The following is an 18754-nucleotide window of genomic DNA, read 5'->3' as shown; positions in this document are numbered from 1 at the left end:
ATTATACAAACGATTCACTTTGTCTCTTACAGGACTTGTGTGAGGTCATACCCATGTGACCTGGTATCCAGCTTTGTTGGCTGAGGCCCCGACCCTTCTGGTCACATGGGTATGACCACTCAGGTCCTGCAAGAGACAAAGTGATTTGTTTGTATAATGCTTATGCTAATTCTAACAGGAGGAGGGGATAACTATGAATATGTGATCTGATCCTTAGCTGCTGTCACTCAACAAACAGCTAATTTTATAAACTTTACTTGTTTTTATTTCAAAACCTACACATCCGAGCTGACCACTACAGGTATGTAGAGAATCAGCCTGATGTGCCAGTATAGCACTGGCTTTAAGTTATGTTCAAAAATCCCGGTGATTGCTTCCCTTTAAGGGGCTCTTGAAGAATACACAAGTATTAGTAAACTAAAAGACCACATTGTCTGTCACCTGTGTAACAAGGACTAACCGCTTTCTACTGAGGTCACTGGGAGCGATCAGCTGATTACCCCGGTACCACTCCCAGTGAAAAGCCCACTTTGCAGAGGGAAGCTGTGGTTAGCCTGGCCAGGTACTACTGCATAGTGACCACTCCAATACATAGAGGTCCAGGAAATGAAAGGAAGACTCAAGTCACACAGAATCGGATCTCTCTCTACAGAAGAGCGGCTTTCTATCTTAGAGGAGGGATCTTCTAAAAGTAAGCAGATTCCCACACCTACATTCCTCCATTGTTAAAGGGGTTGCCCACTACTTTTACATTGATGGCCTATCCTTAGGACAGGTCATCAATGTCTGCTCAGCCGGGGTCAGACACCTGGCACCCCCCACCAATCAGCTGTTCTTGGTGCTGCCGTAGCAGCTAGAAATGCTCAGTTCCGGAGCTGCCCCGTCAACTGATAGTGGCCCCAGCTGGGTACTGCGTATCAGTGCCCTATCGATTTGAATGGGAAGACTTCCGATCACGCGCAGTGCATCCAGAACAGGAACAAAGCTGCATGCATACACGAGCTTTGTGTGGCCCCGGCGATGACGCCGGCGCTTGTAAGTCATGCTATCACGCCCCCTGGGAATAGTCAAGGAGGTCATTTGCATTTCATAAACTGTCTTTAGAAATACTTTTTTTTAAAGATCTGTTAATGCATGCAATGTAATGAAGGGACTGTTAAAAAGGGAATTTAGATAGATACCAGCTGCTAGTGATTCTGGGGACACGGGCAACCTAACAGGTTCCTTTTAACCCCTTCACCCGCGAGCTAAGTTTTTTATTTTTCCATCAATCTTGCCATATGAGGGCTTATTTTTTGCGGGACGAGTTGTACTTTTCATTGAAACCATTCGTTTTTACCATATAGTGTACTGGAAAATGGAAAAAAATTTAAATGGGGTGAAATTGCAAAAAAAGTGCAAGTGCATGATTGGTTTTTGGGTATTTTATTCACAGTGTTCACTATATGGTAAAACTGATTGTTGGTGTTGATATTGTGTTTTGATATTTGTGTTGGTGTGATACCTGAGGTTGGTATGAGTTCGTAGATATCAATAACATGTATACTTTTGTGTAAATCAGATTTTATTTGAATAAAGAACATGTTTACAAGTTATAGGATATGCAACATATGATATAGAGTAGAATAACTCAAATATTGGAGGTAATAAGTAATACAACACTTTTCTACTTGCATAATAAGTCCTTTGATTACACACTTCAGGTCAGACCATCATCACCCATGTAATAGCTTTGCTTTGGAGATGATGCCTACTGGGTGACCAACAATCCGACCCCCATGCAAAAATTTATGCAGCCTTGTTTAGAAAGTGGAGGCAAAGTAGATGCACAAAGTTTCTGAGATGGCAATCCTGTCTAACAATGTAAACATAACATAAAATGTACAAAGAGGAAAGAAAGATGAGAAGAGAGGAAATGTAGGGGGAGAGGGAAAAGAAAAGAAGGACCAAGAAGATGTCTCGTCTGGGTCGTGTGCAGCCCCCGGCACTTTTTAAAAACATGTATACTTTTATCTAAAGGATTAAAAAAATCGGACGTTTGTCCAAAGAAAGAGTAGCGCTTTTGACACCATTTTCTGAGACCCGTAGCATTCTCATTTTCGTGATCTGGGCTCAGGGACAGCTTATTTTTTTGTGCCTTGAGCTAATGTTTTTAATTATACCATTTTTGTGTGGATGCTAAGTTTTGGCATTTTAAAACTTTTTCTCGCCATGCAGTTTAACCGATCAGATTAATTGATTTTATATTTTGATAGATCAAGCATTTCTGAGAGCATCGATACCAAATATGTGTATATTTTTTTAACTTTTATTTTCAATGGGGTAAATGGAGGGTGATTTGAACTTTTAGGTTTTTTTTAAAAAAAAAACAAAACATTGGGGGACTTTATGATTCAGCAGTCTGATCGGTTGTTCATTCCTGTTGATCAGAGCTCCAGCTCTGATCAGCCAAAATGCTTTGTTCCTTTAAGAGCCCCACTCAGTTAGTTCTTACAAGTACATCATGATGGTGACAGAGGTCATCACATGACTCGTCGTTACCATGGCAGCCATTGGCTACCCATCATCGCATCATGGGGCCGCAGATGGCAGCAGGGAATGGGCGTGATCCCCGCATTGGCCATTTAAATTGCACTGTGTAGCTTGACAGTGTGATCTAAGTGACAAGAGGGCACAGGTGGATCACGGATCCACCTGTACTTGTTAGCCCTACATGGCTGCTGTTCACATCAAGAGACATGTACAGGGATCACCACCGGCTCACCGCAGCAGCTGGCGGTGATTACCGCAACACAACCGATGACGTACCAGTACGTCATCGGTCATGAAGGGGTTAAAAAGGAATCTGTCAGTAGGATCAACCCTCCCAAACAGTCTATGTGAACATAAAAACGATACCTTGATATTTTAGTTCTGATGTCTTATTACAGAGAAATCTATATCTTTCTTATGTAAATAAGCTGTTCCATGCTATGGGCCGACAAAGATCTCTCTGAGAATCTGCCTCCAGAGCGAAAAGGGGCGTTACCAGTGTGAGACATGTAATGACTGTCTGCTCTACTGATCTCCCTGCAGAGCTGTGTGCGATTATAACTGACACATCTGAAGGTTCCTCTCAATGCTTCTGCTTCTAACTCACAAGCAGCCAGTGCTGTAATACAGCAGAGCTGTGAGAGCTGCAGATGCTAATGTATGTGTTATGAGACAAAGCTCAGTTCTACTATCCTGTGTTAGTTATATCTCCAGGGCCGCCATCAGGGCATTACAGCTGTGACTGGTGTATGAGGCCTGGTAAAGAGGGGGGCCCAGGGTAATTACTTAGCTTTAATAAGCCCCGAGCCGGCCGAGCCTCCCTCTTCACTGTGCACCACTCATAGCCTTAGCAGAGGGGCCCAGCAGTGTCGCTTCGGCTACTATGCATGGCTAATTAGCATGTGAAGAGGCGGCATATGAAAATTAACCATGTAGTGAACTGGAGACCGGGTCCATGGTGAAGAGGGTTGGCGTGCCATACGTCAGCTGGATCCACGTCGGAGGGCGCACCCAGTGAACAGAAGGGCACGCTGGCAGGCCAGGCCCCTCTTTCATTCTTCTACTCACCGGGCACCAGGGGCAGGTGGCGGGGACGAGAGCCGTATGTAGAGGAGGTAGGCAGGTGCAGCTGGCAGGGGGCACCTGACTCCGGGTTCCGTGGTGTCTCCCCAGTGGCTGCCTAGGAGTCGGACATTCTCTGAACCGCTGTCAAGCTGACCGCGGCTCACAGAATCTGCAGAGCCGGCTCCCAGGAATCAGCTGTACTAGCGTCTGTTAGACACTAGTACAGTACAAGCCCTGATCCGGAGACGTCAGCCCTGTGATCCTGTCAGCTGATCACGCTGCTGACGTCACTCCTCAGCGGTGTTAAGTTGCTCCAATAGAGCTGAAGACATCGAAGATTGATTGTAAGTAGGGGACATGGGAAGGGGTGTGTATGTGGAACCCAGAATGAGGAGTAAGGGGGCAATAATTGCACACACAATATGGAGACAGAATGGAGGGGGTGTATGGGGATCCATGGGTTAAATTTAAAGACACAATATGGAGAGCATGAGGGTAGGATGGGTGCAAACACTGTATGGGAAGTGGGGGTAAGGGTGCGGACATAGTATGGGAAGAAAGTGAGGGGAAATAGGTGCGGATACAGTATGAAAAGTGAGGAGGGGATGGGTGCGGACATAGAATGAAAAGTGAGGGAAGGATGCATGCGGACATAGTACGAGGAGTGAGGGGGAAATGGGAGCGGACAAAGTATGAGGAGGGGGGATGGGTGCAGACAAATCATTGGCAGAGAGTGGGGGTAAGTGCAGACATAGTGTAGGAAGTGAGGCGAATGGGTGCGGACACACTGAGGATGACAACGTCATCTATAAGGTACTTGAATGCAAATTATTATTTGTGATACTGATTAATTCTCACCAGTACTGTGGCTCCTGTATGGTCTCATAATGACTGATAACTACAACTCCCAGTATCTTCTTACCATTGTTAAGGACATACTAGACGTTCTAGGTTCATGCGATTAATACATATACAGGGCTGACCTGACATTACAATTGATGAACAGTGTATCAATTCTTGTAATGTATTCCTGTACTGATGAAAGTTTTGGAGCTGTTTCTGTACTGCTAAGGGTTATATGGATGCATTTCTGTACATATGTTGTTTCTAGTGATGTATTTCTGTACTGATTGGCATTTTGATGCTTTGTTTCTGTACCTATGGTGGTTCTGGTGATGTGTTCTCACCATTGGCACTAAAGAATCCTAAAAGTGTGCAGTGCAAGCGCTGTGAGAATTCAGAAGCCTGCAGTGATCTAAAGTGACTGCAAACATTCATCTCAAACCTGAACAAGCATGCCCAATTCTAACAGAGTGTAATATACTCACTGTCAGGATTCGGCTCTGTTTGCTGGTTCCAGCAGTCATCACATGGCCTCTCCACTCATATGTGATTTTCATACTTCCGGTCATCTGACAATTACCTTTTCATCTTACCGCTCTCTTTTTCACTGAATATTGAGAGCATTAGGAAAGGCACCTCGTCATCACATGACTAAGTATAAAAATCGCATATGAATGATTGGTCACACTGCTTTGGGAGACGGAGTGGGGTACAGAAGTGGAGTTTTTCCAGAGTGATCAGTGGGACTGTGGAAGGTTTGAGGAGTGGAGGCGGAGCTGGGGTGGAGCCTGGGAGTTTCAAGGGGGCCTGAAAATTTTGCCAGTATGGGGCCGTGAAATTCCTGGTGGCGGCCCTGCATGACTCAGACTGGTAATGCCTCCTTTTATTAAAAATAAGCCCTGGAGGCAGATACTTATGCAGATTAGTATCCGGCCCATAGATCTTTACTTGTAATAGAAACGTGGATTTCTCTGGAATAAGACATCAAATTGCAGATATGAAGGTATCATTATATTTAGCTTGCTATGACCTACATGCCAATATAGACGGCTTAGGAGGGTTGATCCTCCCGATAGATTCTCTGCAAACTAAAGAATCCTCCAAAAGGTCTCTGCCGTCATATTAGCAGTCAAAGTAATAACTTTTTTTGTACAGTTTCTCAATATTGTTAAGCCAAGCACCTACTAAATTACATCATCATACACCACTTTACATATTAAAAGAATAAATTCTGAACGAGTGCCTTGATTCATGGCATGTTTGCAGACGCTAGGGCCTTTTCCCCCTAGCAGTCATAATAAGCCATCCTTTACCAAACGTGGTCTCAGTAATGGCTGCCTTTCTGTGACGCCCTGGCAGAACCAGGTAGTCACACAATAGGCCCCCGCATAACACCTTCCCTCACCTAGGTCACATACAGCCGACCTGAAAACCTAGTCACCCACCTCAGGGCAAGACAGGCACACCAGTGGGTGGGACCAGGCGGTTAGGGAACACGCCCACCTAGGGGGTCTAGACAGCCCGGGGCGGGAAAACAAACAGATTGAAGTTGTAGTTCAAGTTGAGAGGAGTGGAGGCTGGAGCTAGGTGTAGCTCAAGATGAGAAGTTCAAGTTGGACGATGTCAGGGTCGGAGCCCTGGTACCTTGGCTAGGTGGCAGATTGTGGTCTCCGTCAGCAGGAGACGGGAGGACGGCTCGGCAGATCCGAGGAGGACCGGGACAGGGTTGGAGCCCGCCGATACCGACACCGGAGACCCGACCGGAAACCATGCACAGAGGGGGTACTCAGACCCTGAAGCCAGGACCGGAACAAACGGCCTAGCTAATCAACCGATTGAGGGCAGGATTACAGGTCCTGTCCCAACCAAAGTCCCAAAAGCAGACAACCACCCAGAGAGAGGGATAGGGCAACCGCCAGGGCCCATAGATCCCATGGGTCAGCGTCAGCGGGCACGGCTCCTCAAGCACACAGAAAGCCGGGAGCGGACTCCTGTGTTCCATACCGGGAAGTCTAAACACACAACCACAACTAGTGCAGAGGAAAAGACGGCGACCACCAGCCCGGGTGAGGGACCAGAGTACAACTGGCCGCGGCGGCCGGCTACCAGCACCTTGGTTTACCAAAAAACTCGTGTGATTCATTTAATTGTGAGTATCCAAACATCCCCTGGTCCATCCGGGCGCGCAAGACCCTGCCATCGCCATACCCTGCACAGAGCCACTGGGACCTGGGGCAACCATCCCTACCCACGGAGGGGTTAAAATCCGGCTGCCACTACATCTCCCCCGGGTATCCCACAACAGCAGCGGTGGTGTCCCACTTCACCACACACCGTGGGTCGCGTCACAAACCAAATACAGTCAAGGCAGTACAACTACGTCCCCCTTTTCATTCGGCGTGTCCGCGTGACCACCAGGTCCGGAGGATCCCTCGAGCCACACAGCGGGTCCGGATCCGAGCAGCCCAGCTGCTGCGGGCATGGGGGCGGCATATTTCTATCAGTTATTACAGCAGGCCTCTCTCCTTACACTTTGCTGCTCCCTTTCCACCAGCACTTACAATTAGACTTTTTCTTCCCCATATAGTCACAGCTGCACACTCCATCAATCGAAACAGACCCTCGTGTACTATAATTCCCTAACTGTATAATCACTCGCTAAGAGCAGCAGAATGTCTACAAGGGTAATGTGCGCTGACAGCAGGAAACATATACAGAAGGTTTCAATTTCCCCTATAGGAAATTTATCCAACAAACTGGGAACAAGTAACATAGCTAGGTTTATCTAATAAAGGAAATACTATAAACAGGTCCACGGGATATCCCATGAAAAACATTTATCACCTATCCATACGACAGGGGACAAATGTATGACCCATGGAGGCCTCATCAATTAATAGAATGGGGATCTTGAGCCCACTGTTAAGAGGAGTTTGAATGGAGAGGTGGTCAAGGATGTGTCCTGTCTCTCCAATCAATGTCAGCGCTGAACCATAAAAATTAGAGATGAGCTGGCCCATTGAAGTTCGGTTCGGCAGATTCAAGCAGACTTTAGAGAAAGTTCGGTTTGGGACTGAAACTTATAGCAATAGAAATATCGCCAGCACTCAATGGGACAAGAGACAGAAATAATGCAAACATGTTTTATTATAGATTATCTGCAAAAGGAAAAATAACACCTCAACAAGAATTAAGCAAAGCCAACGTTTCGGCCAGACATGGCCTTTGTCAAGGTTTTGCGTATCATAGAGTTGGGGAAGAGACGAATTGGACGTCAAAGACCAAATCTTAGAGGAGTCGTCAATTTTGCAATAACTTTGCATTACCATAGAAGGTCAAAGAAACCCGCCGCCTCCTGCTGCCACCACTGATACTTGGGACCATGTCCCCGCTCATCATGGCATTAAGGCGCTCCTTCTCCTCCCTCACCTGTCTCTTTGACCTTCTATGGTACTGCAAAATTGACGCCTGCTCTAAGATTTGGTCTTTGACGTCCAATTCGTCTCTTCCCCAACTCTATGATACGCAAAACCTCGATAAAGGCCATGTCTGGCCGAAACGTTGGCTTTGCTTAATTCTTGTTGAGGTGTTATTTTTCCTTTTACAGATAATCTATAATAAAACACATTTGCATTAGCTCAGTCTCTTGTCCCATTGAGTGTTGGGGATATTTATATTGTTATAGTTCTTTTTCCCTCAAGCACCCCCTTATTCGCAGTCGAGCCTGGCCTTACTCCTCTATTCTGGGACTGAGACTTGACCTAAACCCAATTGGATGTCACTGATTGGGCAGTTGGGCTCTCCGTCCCTCTGGAACCAAAATGGCAGGTGCAGTTGCATTGGAGTTTGGACCAGATACCCCTGCCATCCCGCCAAAGTCTTGGACAGCAGGGATGAATGCAGTCCTGGCATCCTAAAGGGGGCTTTACACGCAACGACATCGCTAACAAGATGTCGTTGGGGTCAAGGAATTCGTGACGCACATCCAGCCTCGTTAGCAACGTCATTGCATGTGACACGTACGAGCGACCGCTAACAATGCAAAATACTCATTAAATCGTTGATTGTTGACACGTTGTCCATTTCCCAAATGTCGTTGCTGATTTTGGACGCAGGTTGTTGGTCGTTCCTGAGGCAGCACACATCGCTACATGTGAAACCCCCGGAACGACGAACAACACCGTACCTGCATCCTCCAGCAACGAGGTGGGCATGACTTTCATGCGACTGCTCTCCGCCCCTCCACTTCTATTGGACGCCTGCCATGTGACGTCGCTGTGATGCCGCACGAACCGCCCCCTTAGAAAAGAGGTGGTTCGCCGGCCACTGACGGGTACTAGCGATTTTGTACGCCACGGTCAGCGATTTGCCCGTAACGCACAAACGACGGGGACGGGTGCTTTCACGAGCGACATCGCTAGTGATGTCGCTGCGTGTAAAGCATCCTTAGTGCTGGTCCATCATGTGGCAGTGGAGATGCGGGGAGGCATAGTCCAGACTCATCACTGCTCTTCCCTGCACTTGGAATCAATAGCAGGGCACCTATATGCGTCTGTGCATGACGGATTTATGGGCAATTACTTTTAGGTGGGCTGTAAGGTCATTTTAAGCAGTTGCCTTACTAGAGGATGTGCAAAATAACTAATAATACTGGGGTCTCGGTATAAGACCCCAGTAATGTCAGACACCAGCTGGAAAACCAAAAAATAAACTCACTAAAAGGCGACAGAGCAGACGGACTTTATATGCGGATAACACGGAGGATTGCATTAGCCGATCACTTCATGCTTATTATTTTGCTGACACTCTACACACTTTTTGCATAAATGGTTTTGATCCTCTAATTTCCAGACTGGCAGCGCTCTCCTCTATGCCTCTAGCATTTTAACACCTCCAGATATTTCTCTCATCTCCACAGAGAACTGGTCTCTCCAGCACTAAAACAGCTGGGATCACTTTTTCTTTATCTCTTTTTCCCTTAGAGGGAAAACATGAAAGATGTGATGTGTCCCAAGAGGTTCTGCAGCAGCAGCACCAGTGTTTCGCATCTTGTCATATAGCCGAGTGCGATAATGAGTTATCAGCTACGTCTATAAATAGAGGAGAGAAAAGTCCATGAATGATTCATGTGCCAGAAACTTTAATTTAGCAGCTCCCTGAATCGCTGATGAGTTGGGTCAGGCTTCCACTTATGTCCTAATGACACCAGAGAACTTGATCGCTCCCTTGTAACACAATATTTAGCGCACATTAAAGGGGTTAAATAAACATATAAAGAACACAGCTCATGGGAGACTGTAAGATAAAATGCAGTGCTCGGGTAACCAGGTCCGACCCTCAGGTGACCAACAGAAAGGATTAGAGCAATTAGTCCAGCATCCGCAATAGATTAAAACACTACTTTAATGAAGACATTAATATAAAACATCATCAATGTCAAGGCATGGCTAACATCGACGCGTTTCAAGCAACAGTGTGCTCGTAATAATGACAAAAATCAGCTCAGCCCAATTTATTGTAGTAAAGAGAAATCCTAATGCTTCAGCACAACAAGACGCTTTGGATAATTGTACATTTACAAATTTGTGGGAGGCCTTTTCTGTTCCATGACTATGTCCCAGTGTACACAGAAGGGTCTATAAATCTATGGTTGGACAAGTTTAATATGGGTGAAGTTAAAGGGGTTGTCCTCTACTAGGACAACTGCTTCTGATTCCACACTTCACCCAGGTAAAATTTAAAAAAAGTCTATACTCGCCTCCACGGCTGGTGGTGTCCAGGCTTTCGGTGCCGGGGCTCACATGACGTTGTGACATGCGACCTCTGCGTCCAATCACTGCCGGCTTCTGTCTCCCCGGACAAACAGGATAATCAACAGGAAGTGAGCCCTTGTGTCTGCAGGCTGGGGAGACAGAAGCCGGTACTGATTGGATGCAGGGCTCGCGAGACATGACGTTACATCAAGTGAGCCCCGGCACTGTGAGCCCGGACAAAGCTGGAACCGTGCCGGCCGCGGAGGTGAGTATAGGCTTCTTTATTTCACCTGGGGGATATATGTGGAATCAGAAGGCGTTTGCCTAGTAGTGGACAACCCTTTTAACATCTGCATAGAAACCAGATGTCAACCTCATCTAACATCTTTGGGATGAACAAGAATGGAAACCGTGAGCCCAACCCTCTCGTTCAGCATTAGTGTCTGACGTAACAAATATATGTCTGGACAAAAATTCCCAATGACGAACTCCAACATTTTGTAGAAAAATTTCCCAGAAGAGTGACAGCTGTTGTAGCTGAAAGAGAAGAACCAGCCCACTCTACATTAATACCAAAGAGTTTAAAATGGGCGGTCATAAAAAGCTCCTGCAGGTGTAATGTGTGATGGAGATAATGCATAGAGTTGTCACCTAACAAACGTGATCATGGATTACATCACAAGACTTCATTCATCACATTTAGGGCTCAACTACATATCAGACTAACGTTGGACGAACCGGCCGATATCTGTACCCCGATATCACTTGTGGGGGCCTCCTGACTTTTTCCCAACTGATGATATCAGGAGACATAAGGATCTGAATCTTTTGTGCTTTGTGAGAAAAGCCGCCACCAGAGCAGTCCGCATCAATTGGCCTACAAATCTGTTTTTCGCATGGATCCTCTTAGTTGAGCATGAAAAAGATAGGTCGAAATGTCTCTTTGTTATAGAATATAGAGGTTTGTTACTTCACTGTCTACTTTTCAATTTCCTGTAACGTTTCCCAAGTGGACTTCTTGGACATAGACATGCGTCCCTCCTTCTTTTGAGGTTGTTCCCTTTAATCTTTTGAGACAAAGTCCCTACTTCGAACAATCTTTTCCATTTTGTACATGAAAACTCATGTGCACTGTGTGTTTACAGATTGTATTGAAATTTGCGTTTTTTTTCTCTATACGTTTCTATGGAGAATCTGAAAAAATGCAGATGAAAAATCTGCACCATAAAAAGGTGAAAATCTGAAAAATAGTGCAACAAAGGGCAATAATCAAAGCAAGTTGCTATACCGTATTTTGGTGTGGACACCTGGAGAAAAAAAAAATAGTGTTCCTGTACGAGCGAACGTGGCCTTAATGAGATTTGTCATCTCAGGTCATAACATGAAACTTCTTGGCTAATATAGGCAATTATTGCTTCCTTTACAAATACATTTCTCGTATAAATTAATACATCAATTATACATTTCATAAGCAAAAGGATTATTTATGTTAATCAGATTATTACTATAATTATAGGATAACCAGCACGGGTACAATTAAAGGGTTATTCTCATCTCAGCTTTTTATGGTTGAATCTATAATAATAACTCTGTCCAGATGCTGCTGACTACGGGAAGTGGAGCAACGAAACATCCAAGAGCGGCTAAGGTTCCCTGTCTCCAAAACCCAGAAAGCAGGGGCGGAGAACCTCAGGCCTCGGGGCCGTTTACATCATCTCCGTTGCCCCCTGGCAGATTTACAGGGAGACCTATTGCTGGTGCCAGGACGTTCAGTGTGGGCTGAGTTAGCTCACTCTGCACTCTCGCCCCTATGATGTAGGCAGCAGTCTCAGTCTGATGTGTGATAATATACACTAGCCCCAGCGTCTCCTATGTGATGTATGTACAATAGTCCCAGTGTTTCCTATGTGATGTATATATATCCAATCACTGTGTCTCCTATGTGATGTATATATCCACTATATACCCAGTCACTGTGTCTCTTATGTGATGTATACAGTACAGACCAAACGTTTGGACACACCTTTTCATTCAAAGAGTTTTCGTTATTTTTATGACTCTAAAAATTGTAGATTCACATTGAAGGCATCAAAACTATGAATTAACACATGTGGAATGAAATGGAATGAAAATATGTCTTATATTCTAGGTTCTTCAAGATAACCACCTTTTGCTTTGATTACTGCTTTGCACACTCTTGGCATTCTCTTGATGAGCTTCAAGAGGTAGTCACCGGAAATGGTTTTCACTTCACAGGTGTGCCCTGTCAGGTTTAATAAGTGGGATTTCAGTTCAGATCAGTTGTGTTGTGCAAAAGTCTGGTGGATACACAGCTGATAGTCCTACTGAATAGACTGTTAGAATCGGTATTATGGCAAGAATAAAGCAGCTAAGTAAAGTGGCCATCATTCCTTTAAGAAATATAGGTCAGTCAGTCCGAAAAATTGGGAACACTTTGAAAACTTTGAAAGTGTCGCCAAGTGCAGTGGCAAAAACCATCAAATGCTACAAAGAAACTGGCTCACATGAGGACCGCCCCAGGAAAGGAAGACCAAGAGTCACCTCTGCTGCGGAGGATAAGTTTATCCGAGTCACCAGCCTCAGAAATCGCAGGTTAACAGCAGCTCAGATTAGAGACCAGGTCAATGCCACACAGAGTTCTAGCAGCAGACACATCTCTAGAACAAATGTTAAGAGGAGACTGTGCAGCAGGCCTTCATGGTAAAATAGCTGCTAGGAAACCACTGCTAAGGACAGGCAACAAGCAGAAGAGACTTGTTTGGGCTAAAGAACACAAGGAATGGACATTAGACCAGTGGAAATCTGTGCTTTGGTCTGATGAGTCCAAATTTGAGATCTTTGGATCCAACCACCGCGTCTTTGTGCGACGCAGAAAAAGTGAACGGATGGACTCTACATGCCTGGTTCCCATATAAACCTATAAATATATAGCCAATACACAAATAGTCATGATAAAAAACAGGTTTTATTAATGAATGATTAAAAAATAAAAGTGCAAATTGCACAAAGGACAGCACGACAGAGGACAAGAATGAATGCAGAATCACAAAAATACATAAATATCTCCACAAAATATAATATACATAGTGATAGATGTCATAAAGACTGAAAAGCCCAGAGTAAAAAGTCTATGCCAGATGGTAAGTAAGTAGGCATACAGCACAGGATTGCACAAAATTGGTAGTGCGGCAGAAAATGACAGTGAATAAATAAATATATAATTATATAAATAGAATAAATAGTCTTACCCGATAAATAAAGTGCAGGACTATAGTGCAAAATAATTAATATTGAGACACTGTTAATGGACTATATAGGTAATAAATCCAAGTGGATATTCACAAATAATAGCCATAAACAAGATAAAGTGCAAAATTTATAGTATGAATGCTAAAGTGCAATTATATAGTGCAAGGGCCAATATAGATACTCATATCTGAGTGCTAGTGCATAGTAGATATGACAGGGAGTAACAACTGGGTTAATACCTGGGCATGAAATCAGATGACAAGGAGAAATGGTAGAGAGGGTTTACCTGCAGTCATGTCCCGCTGCCGTGCCGACGCCAAACCAACACGTGTTTCGGCACATGGCCTTCGTCAGGGTAGTTCCCACCATGAAGCATGGAGGAGGTGTGACGGTGTGGGGGTGCTTTGCTGGTGACACTGTTGGGGATTTATTCAAAATTGAAGGCATACTGAACCAGCATGGCTACCACAGCATCTTCCAGCGGCGTGCTATTCCATCCGGTTTGCGTTTAGTTAGACCATCATTTATTTTTCAACAGGACAATGACCCCAAACACACCTCCAGGCTGTGTAAAGGCTATTTGACTAAGAAGGAGATGACCTGGCCTCCATTGTCACCAGACCTGAACCCAATAGAGATTGTTTGGGGTGAGCTGGACCGCAGAGTGAAGGCAAAAAGGCTAACAAGTGCTAAGCATCTCTGGGAACTCCTTCAAGACTGTTGGAAAACCATTTCCGGTGACTACCTCTTGAAGCACATCAAGAGAATGCCAGGAGTGTGCAAAGCAGTAATCAAAGCGAAAGGTGGCTACTTTGAAGAACCTAGAATATAAGACATATCTTCAGTTGTTTCACACTTTTTTGTTAAATATTTCATTCCACATGTGTTAATTCATAGTTTTGATGCTTTCAATGTGAATCTACAATATTCAGAGTCCTGAAAATAAAGAAAACTCTTTGAATGAGAAGGATATCCAGTATATACCCAGTCTCAGTGTCTCCTATGTGATATATGTACACCAGTTCCATCGTCTCTTATATGATGTACACTGGAGATCAAAATTAGAGAACAATGTATGATCACTTGCCTTCTTCTGAAATAATATAATCTACATTGATCAACATTTGAAGGATTTCTGTAAGGGGTACACCATGCCACTAGAACAGTGTTTTACAAAAGATCCAAAGTTTATCAACATAAAACTTTTATTTTGTCCAAAACGTGATGATGATAATTAGAGAACAGCAATGACTGTAGCACAGAGAAAGATTATAACTACATTTTCTGAAGGTAACAACAGTCACCAATCAGTAGGACGTGTAAAGGCCTTTGCTTTGAACGGCTTCAGCACATCTGCAGCCACAGGACATCACTAGTCTCTCACACTGCTCTGGTGGGATTTTGCTCCACTCTTCTTCCAGTCTCTTCCACAGTTCTTTGACTGTTGTGGAATTCATAACCATAACTTTGTCACCAAGCATTTTCCAGAGGTTTTCTATTGGGTTTAGATCAGGACTCTGGGCTGGTCATTTCATTGTTTCAATGTTTTCTGTTTCAAGGAACTACTTTACCCATTTTGCTGTGTGACAGGGGGCATTGTCCTGCATGAAAATTGCTGACTGATTGAGTGATGAACGCAAGTAAAGAACCACGTGTTATTGAAAAAGGTTCTGATACACACTTCACTTGTATTCACTCTGCCATGTAGGTGTATGAGAGGTCCAACTCCTGCTGCAGAAATCATCCCCCAAACCATAACACTTCCTCCACCACCTTCTAGTAACTTCTTAACACACTTTGGGTTCAGTCTCTCCCCAGTTTGTCAACGAACATAATATTTCCCATCAGACCCTAATAAATTACACTTGCTTTCATCACTATAATGGACTGTGGATCACATCTCTATCCACACAACATGTTCCTCACCAAAGGTGAGTCTATCCCTTTGGATTCCTTCTGCTAATGAGAGGTTTGGTCACTGCAAAGTGGGCTTTGAGTCCAAATGCTCTTAAACGTCGTGACACTGTATGACGAGACAGGCAATTCCAGCTGCAGTGTTGAAATGGAGATTTTCCGCATTATCCTGTCCTCTCTTACATTTGTCTTTTGAGGGAGACGAGTCTTCTTAGGAGACTTGGAAGTTTGTGATGTTGTAATGATGCAATATTCTCAAAAATCACAAACATGGAACAACAAACTTCTCTTGCTATGGCTATTAGGGTGACCCCTTTGGCCTTCACCTCAACAACCTGCTGCCGAAGGGTTTCAGTCACTTTGGAACACCATTCTTGCAAAGTCAGTGCAAACTGGAAACTTAAACTGCCAGTTAAATGGGGTTTGTTAGATAATTAAGGAAATTAACACCAGGTGCCAGATAACACCAATAGCTTACAGGTATCTGAAAGTGTTCTCTAATTTTGATCCGTGTTCTTTTTTATTTATCTCATTTACATTTTTATTATGTGCGTTTTTTAATAAATTCAATTTATTAAATGAGCTTAAAATACCGTTAGTTTACTCATGTTAGGATATAATCACATAGGACGACACAACGACCTTAACATTTAGGAAATTGTGTGTTGTTCTCCAATTTTGATCTCCAGTGTATATATACAGTAAATACCCAGTCCCTACATCTATATGTAATGTATTTATCCACTACAAACCCAGTCCGTGCATCTCCTATGTGATGTATATATCCACTATATAAACAGTCCCTGTGTATATCCAGTATATACCTAGTCCCAGCCTTTTCCAAGTGATGTATATACAGCAGCCCCAGCAACTCCCATGTGATGTATATACCGCAGCCCCAGCCGTCTCCTCTGACATGTTGGACGTCCACTGATATGGTATTGATGACCTACCTAGTTAGTCAACATCATAACATAATTGACAAGACATTTAAGACAGTGGTCATTGAGGCAATAGCTATTACTTCTGGTCCCTCATACACGGACATGCTGGGCTTGGCTGGCAAAATATAGGTTCTCAATGTGAAAAGGGTAGTAAGCCACTGTCAGACATCACTAATGGTGAATTATCTCCCCTAAAAAGTTTTTTATACTAACTTTGGAAAACTAACCAAAAGAAAGGGAGCCTAAAAAAGTAACGAAATATGTGTTCTTTACCCTTCCAAACCCCTGCTGCAGTTCTGGTGGTCTTCGCTGGGATATGAAGTGATGACAGCCACTGCACTTTCAGGTGACTGATGGGCAGCAAGTGAATAGATGATTTTAGTCACCAGACCCTGCTGACAATCAGTGGCCTCAGGTGACTAAACGTCATCACTTCTTATCAGGCGGGAGATCACCAGAGGCAGGATCGGAGAGGAGTCAGCAGACACCATAGCTGGTCGCCGTTGTATGGCTACCTAAATAGGTGAAGAGGGTGAGGCAATGTGCTGAGGGGCATTAGTGGCCTCTCTACAGCACATGACGACGCGGAACTGCACATGGCCAGGGCTGATTGTTGGGTATAATCCCTTGCACTGGACATGGTCGGGGCTGGTTGTGGGGTGTGATCCTGTGCACCGGACATGACCGGGGCTTGTTGCAGGGTATGATCCTGCGCACTGGACATGGCTGGTTGTGAGGAGTGATCCCGTGCACCGGACATGGCTGGGGCTGATTGCGGGGTATGATCCCGTGCACCGGACATGACCGGGGCTGATTGCGGGGTATGATCCCGTGCACCGGACATGACCGGGGCTGATTGCAAGCCGTGATCCCGTGCACCGGACGTGACAAGGGCTGATTGCGGGGCGTGATCTCATGCACCGGACATTGGACATGACCGAGGCTGGTTGTGAGATGTGATATCGTGTATTGGACATGGCTGGGGCTGATTGCGGGACGTGATCCCGTGCACTGGACATGACCGGGGCTGATTGCCGGGTGTGATCCGGTGCACCGGACATGGCCAGAGCTGATTGTGAGGCGTGATCCCGTGCACTGGACATGGCCGGGGCTGATTGTGGGGCATTATTATTAGAAGGTCGCTTACACAAGTATGATCCTGTGCCCTGGAACAAGCGGTGACGATCTGATCATGCGCTTGTGTGCGGCAGATGCCGGATGTCGCCGTGTAGTCGGGGGCTGGAGCACAGGCACAGCTGATGGAGGCAGCTCGGCACCTGCACACCTGGCTGCTGCCATCACTTCTGGTCATACAGGTGACACCTGACCCCGGGGAGCCCTCAGTGATCTCTGACAGCAGATGTCGCATGTGTCTTATGCTCCTAATACTGTAGTGTCGCACGCACGCGGACATGACAGGACCGACCTGCAGCAGGACCAGGAACCCTGTCAGCCGCTTCTGGCACCGGCCGAACTCCCCGACAGAGAGAAAAGCCTCATCTACGTCCATCTGCCGTCATCTAACAGACTGCTGCCACCGAGACAAGTCACATGGCTACAGGTAGCGCTGCCTCTGACGTCACTGGGTTATGCGCTGACGTGGCTACTTCACAATTTTTCAGCATCCTGAAATGCTCCGTGCGGCTCAAGCCTCGCTTTCACTACATGGAGTGTTTTCATTACGCGTTGTAGTTGACGTCACTGCTTCTCTCTCTGCGGCGGTATCTGATTGGCTGGGATTTGAGAGGGCGTCACAGCGATGTCCTGAAATACCATGTGTTCCCTTGTTGATAGTCACTGCCGCTCTGAGCGCGGTGAATGTGGCAGCCGGCGTATGGGCTGATTGTGAGGCGTGCGCGCATATGACTGCAGGCAGTGCAGGCTGACAGCAACCTCCCAGCTACCATAGGAATAAGCTGCGCGGAGTTGCTGTAGTGTCTGCGCAGAATCACTGGCTTCCGGTGCTAGAAATAAAGCGTAAAATAATGAGTGAAAACCATAAACCCGCTATAATCCGCGAATATTGTATGTGCGGACACCTCTAGAAAATGTGCAGATAAACAGCAAAAATATGCAGCCTGATTACGAGATCAGTATTACATTTTTCGTATTTTTTTATGGATTTAAAGGGATCCTGTCACCACTTTTTTGGCCTATAAGCTGCGGCCACCACCACTGAGCTCTTCTATACAGTAGTCTAACACGCTGTATATAAGAGCCCAGGCCGAGGGTATAACATAAACACTTTATAATACTTAGCTAACGGTGGCGCGGTGGGCCTAATGGGCGTCTCCGTTTTCCGGCGCTGCCTCTTTTGTCCATCTTTGTTCTCCTTCTCTAGCCGCGGTGCATGACGAGTCCGACGTCATCCACACTCGCTGGCACTCAGGTCCTGAGCAATGTAGTGCGCCTGTGCAGGACCGGCGAGTGTGG

General features: G+C 45.4%; 1 protein-coding gene across 2 annotated transcripts in view; it reads right to left on the bottom strand.

Annotated features, from left to right (window-relative positions):
- LOC142310931 (solute carrier family 22 member 15-like) overlaps nt 1–17981 on the bottom strand; it is a 300294-nt gene extending 282313 nt beyond the window's left edge. Inside the window, exon 1 of one of the 2 annotated variants that reach the window (XM_075348775.1) lies at nt 17748–17981. In XM_075348775.1, the coding sequence (XP_075204890.1) occupies nt 17748–17831 (84 nt within the window). In that variant the 5' untranslated portion in view covers nt 17832–17981. Of the gene's footprint in view, nt 1–13749; nt 14115–17747 lie in introns of those variants that run through there. The other variant, XM_075348776.1, reaches the window with a different exon arrangement.
- Between the last annotated feature and the right edge of the window lie 773 nt (nt 17982–18754).

This window comes from Anomaloglossus baeobatrachus, chromosome 5 (genome assembly GCF_048569485.1).
Source record: "Anomaloglossus baeobatrachus isolate aAnoBae1 chromosome 5, aAnoBae1.hap1, whole genome shotgun sequence".
Classification (NCBI taxonomy): Eukaryota; Metazoa; Chordata; class Amphibia; order Anura; family Aromobatidae; genus Anomaloglossus; species Anomaloglossus baeobatrachus.
This window is presented reverse-complemented; position numbering and strand designations above follow the sequence as displayed.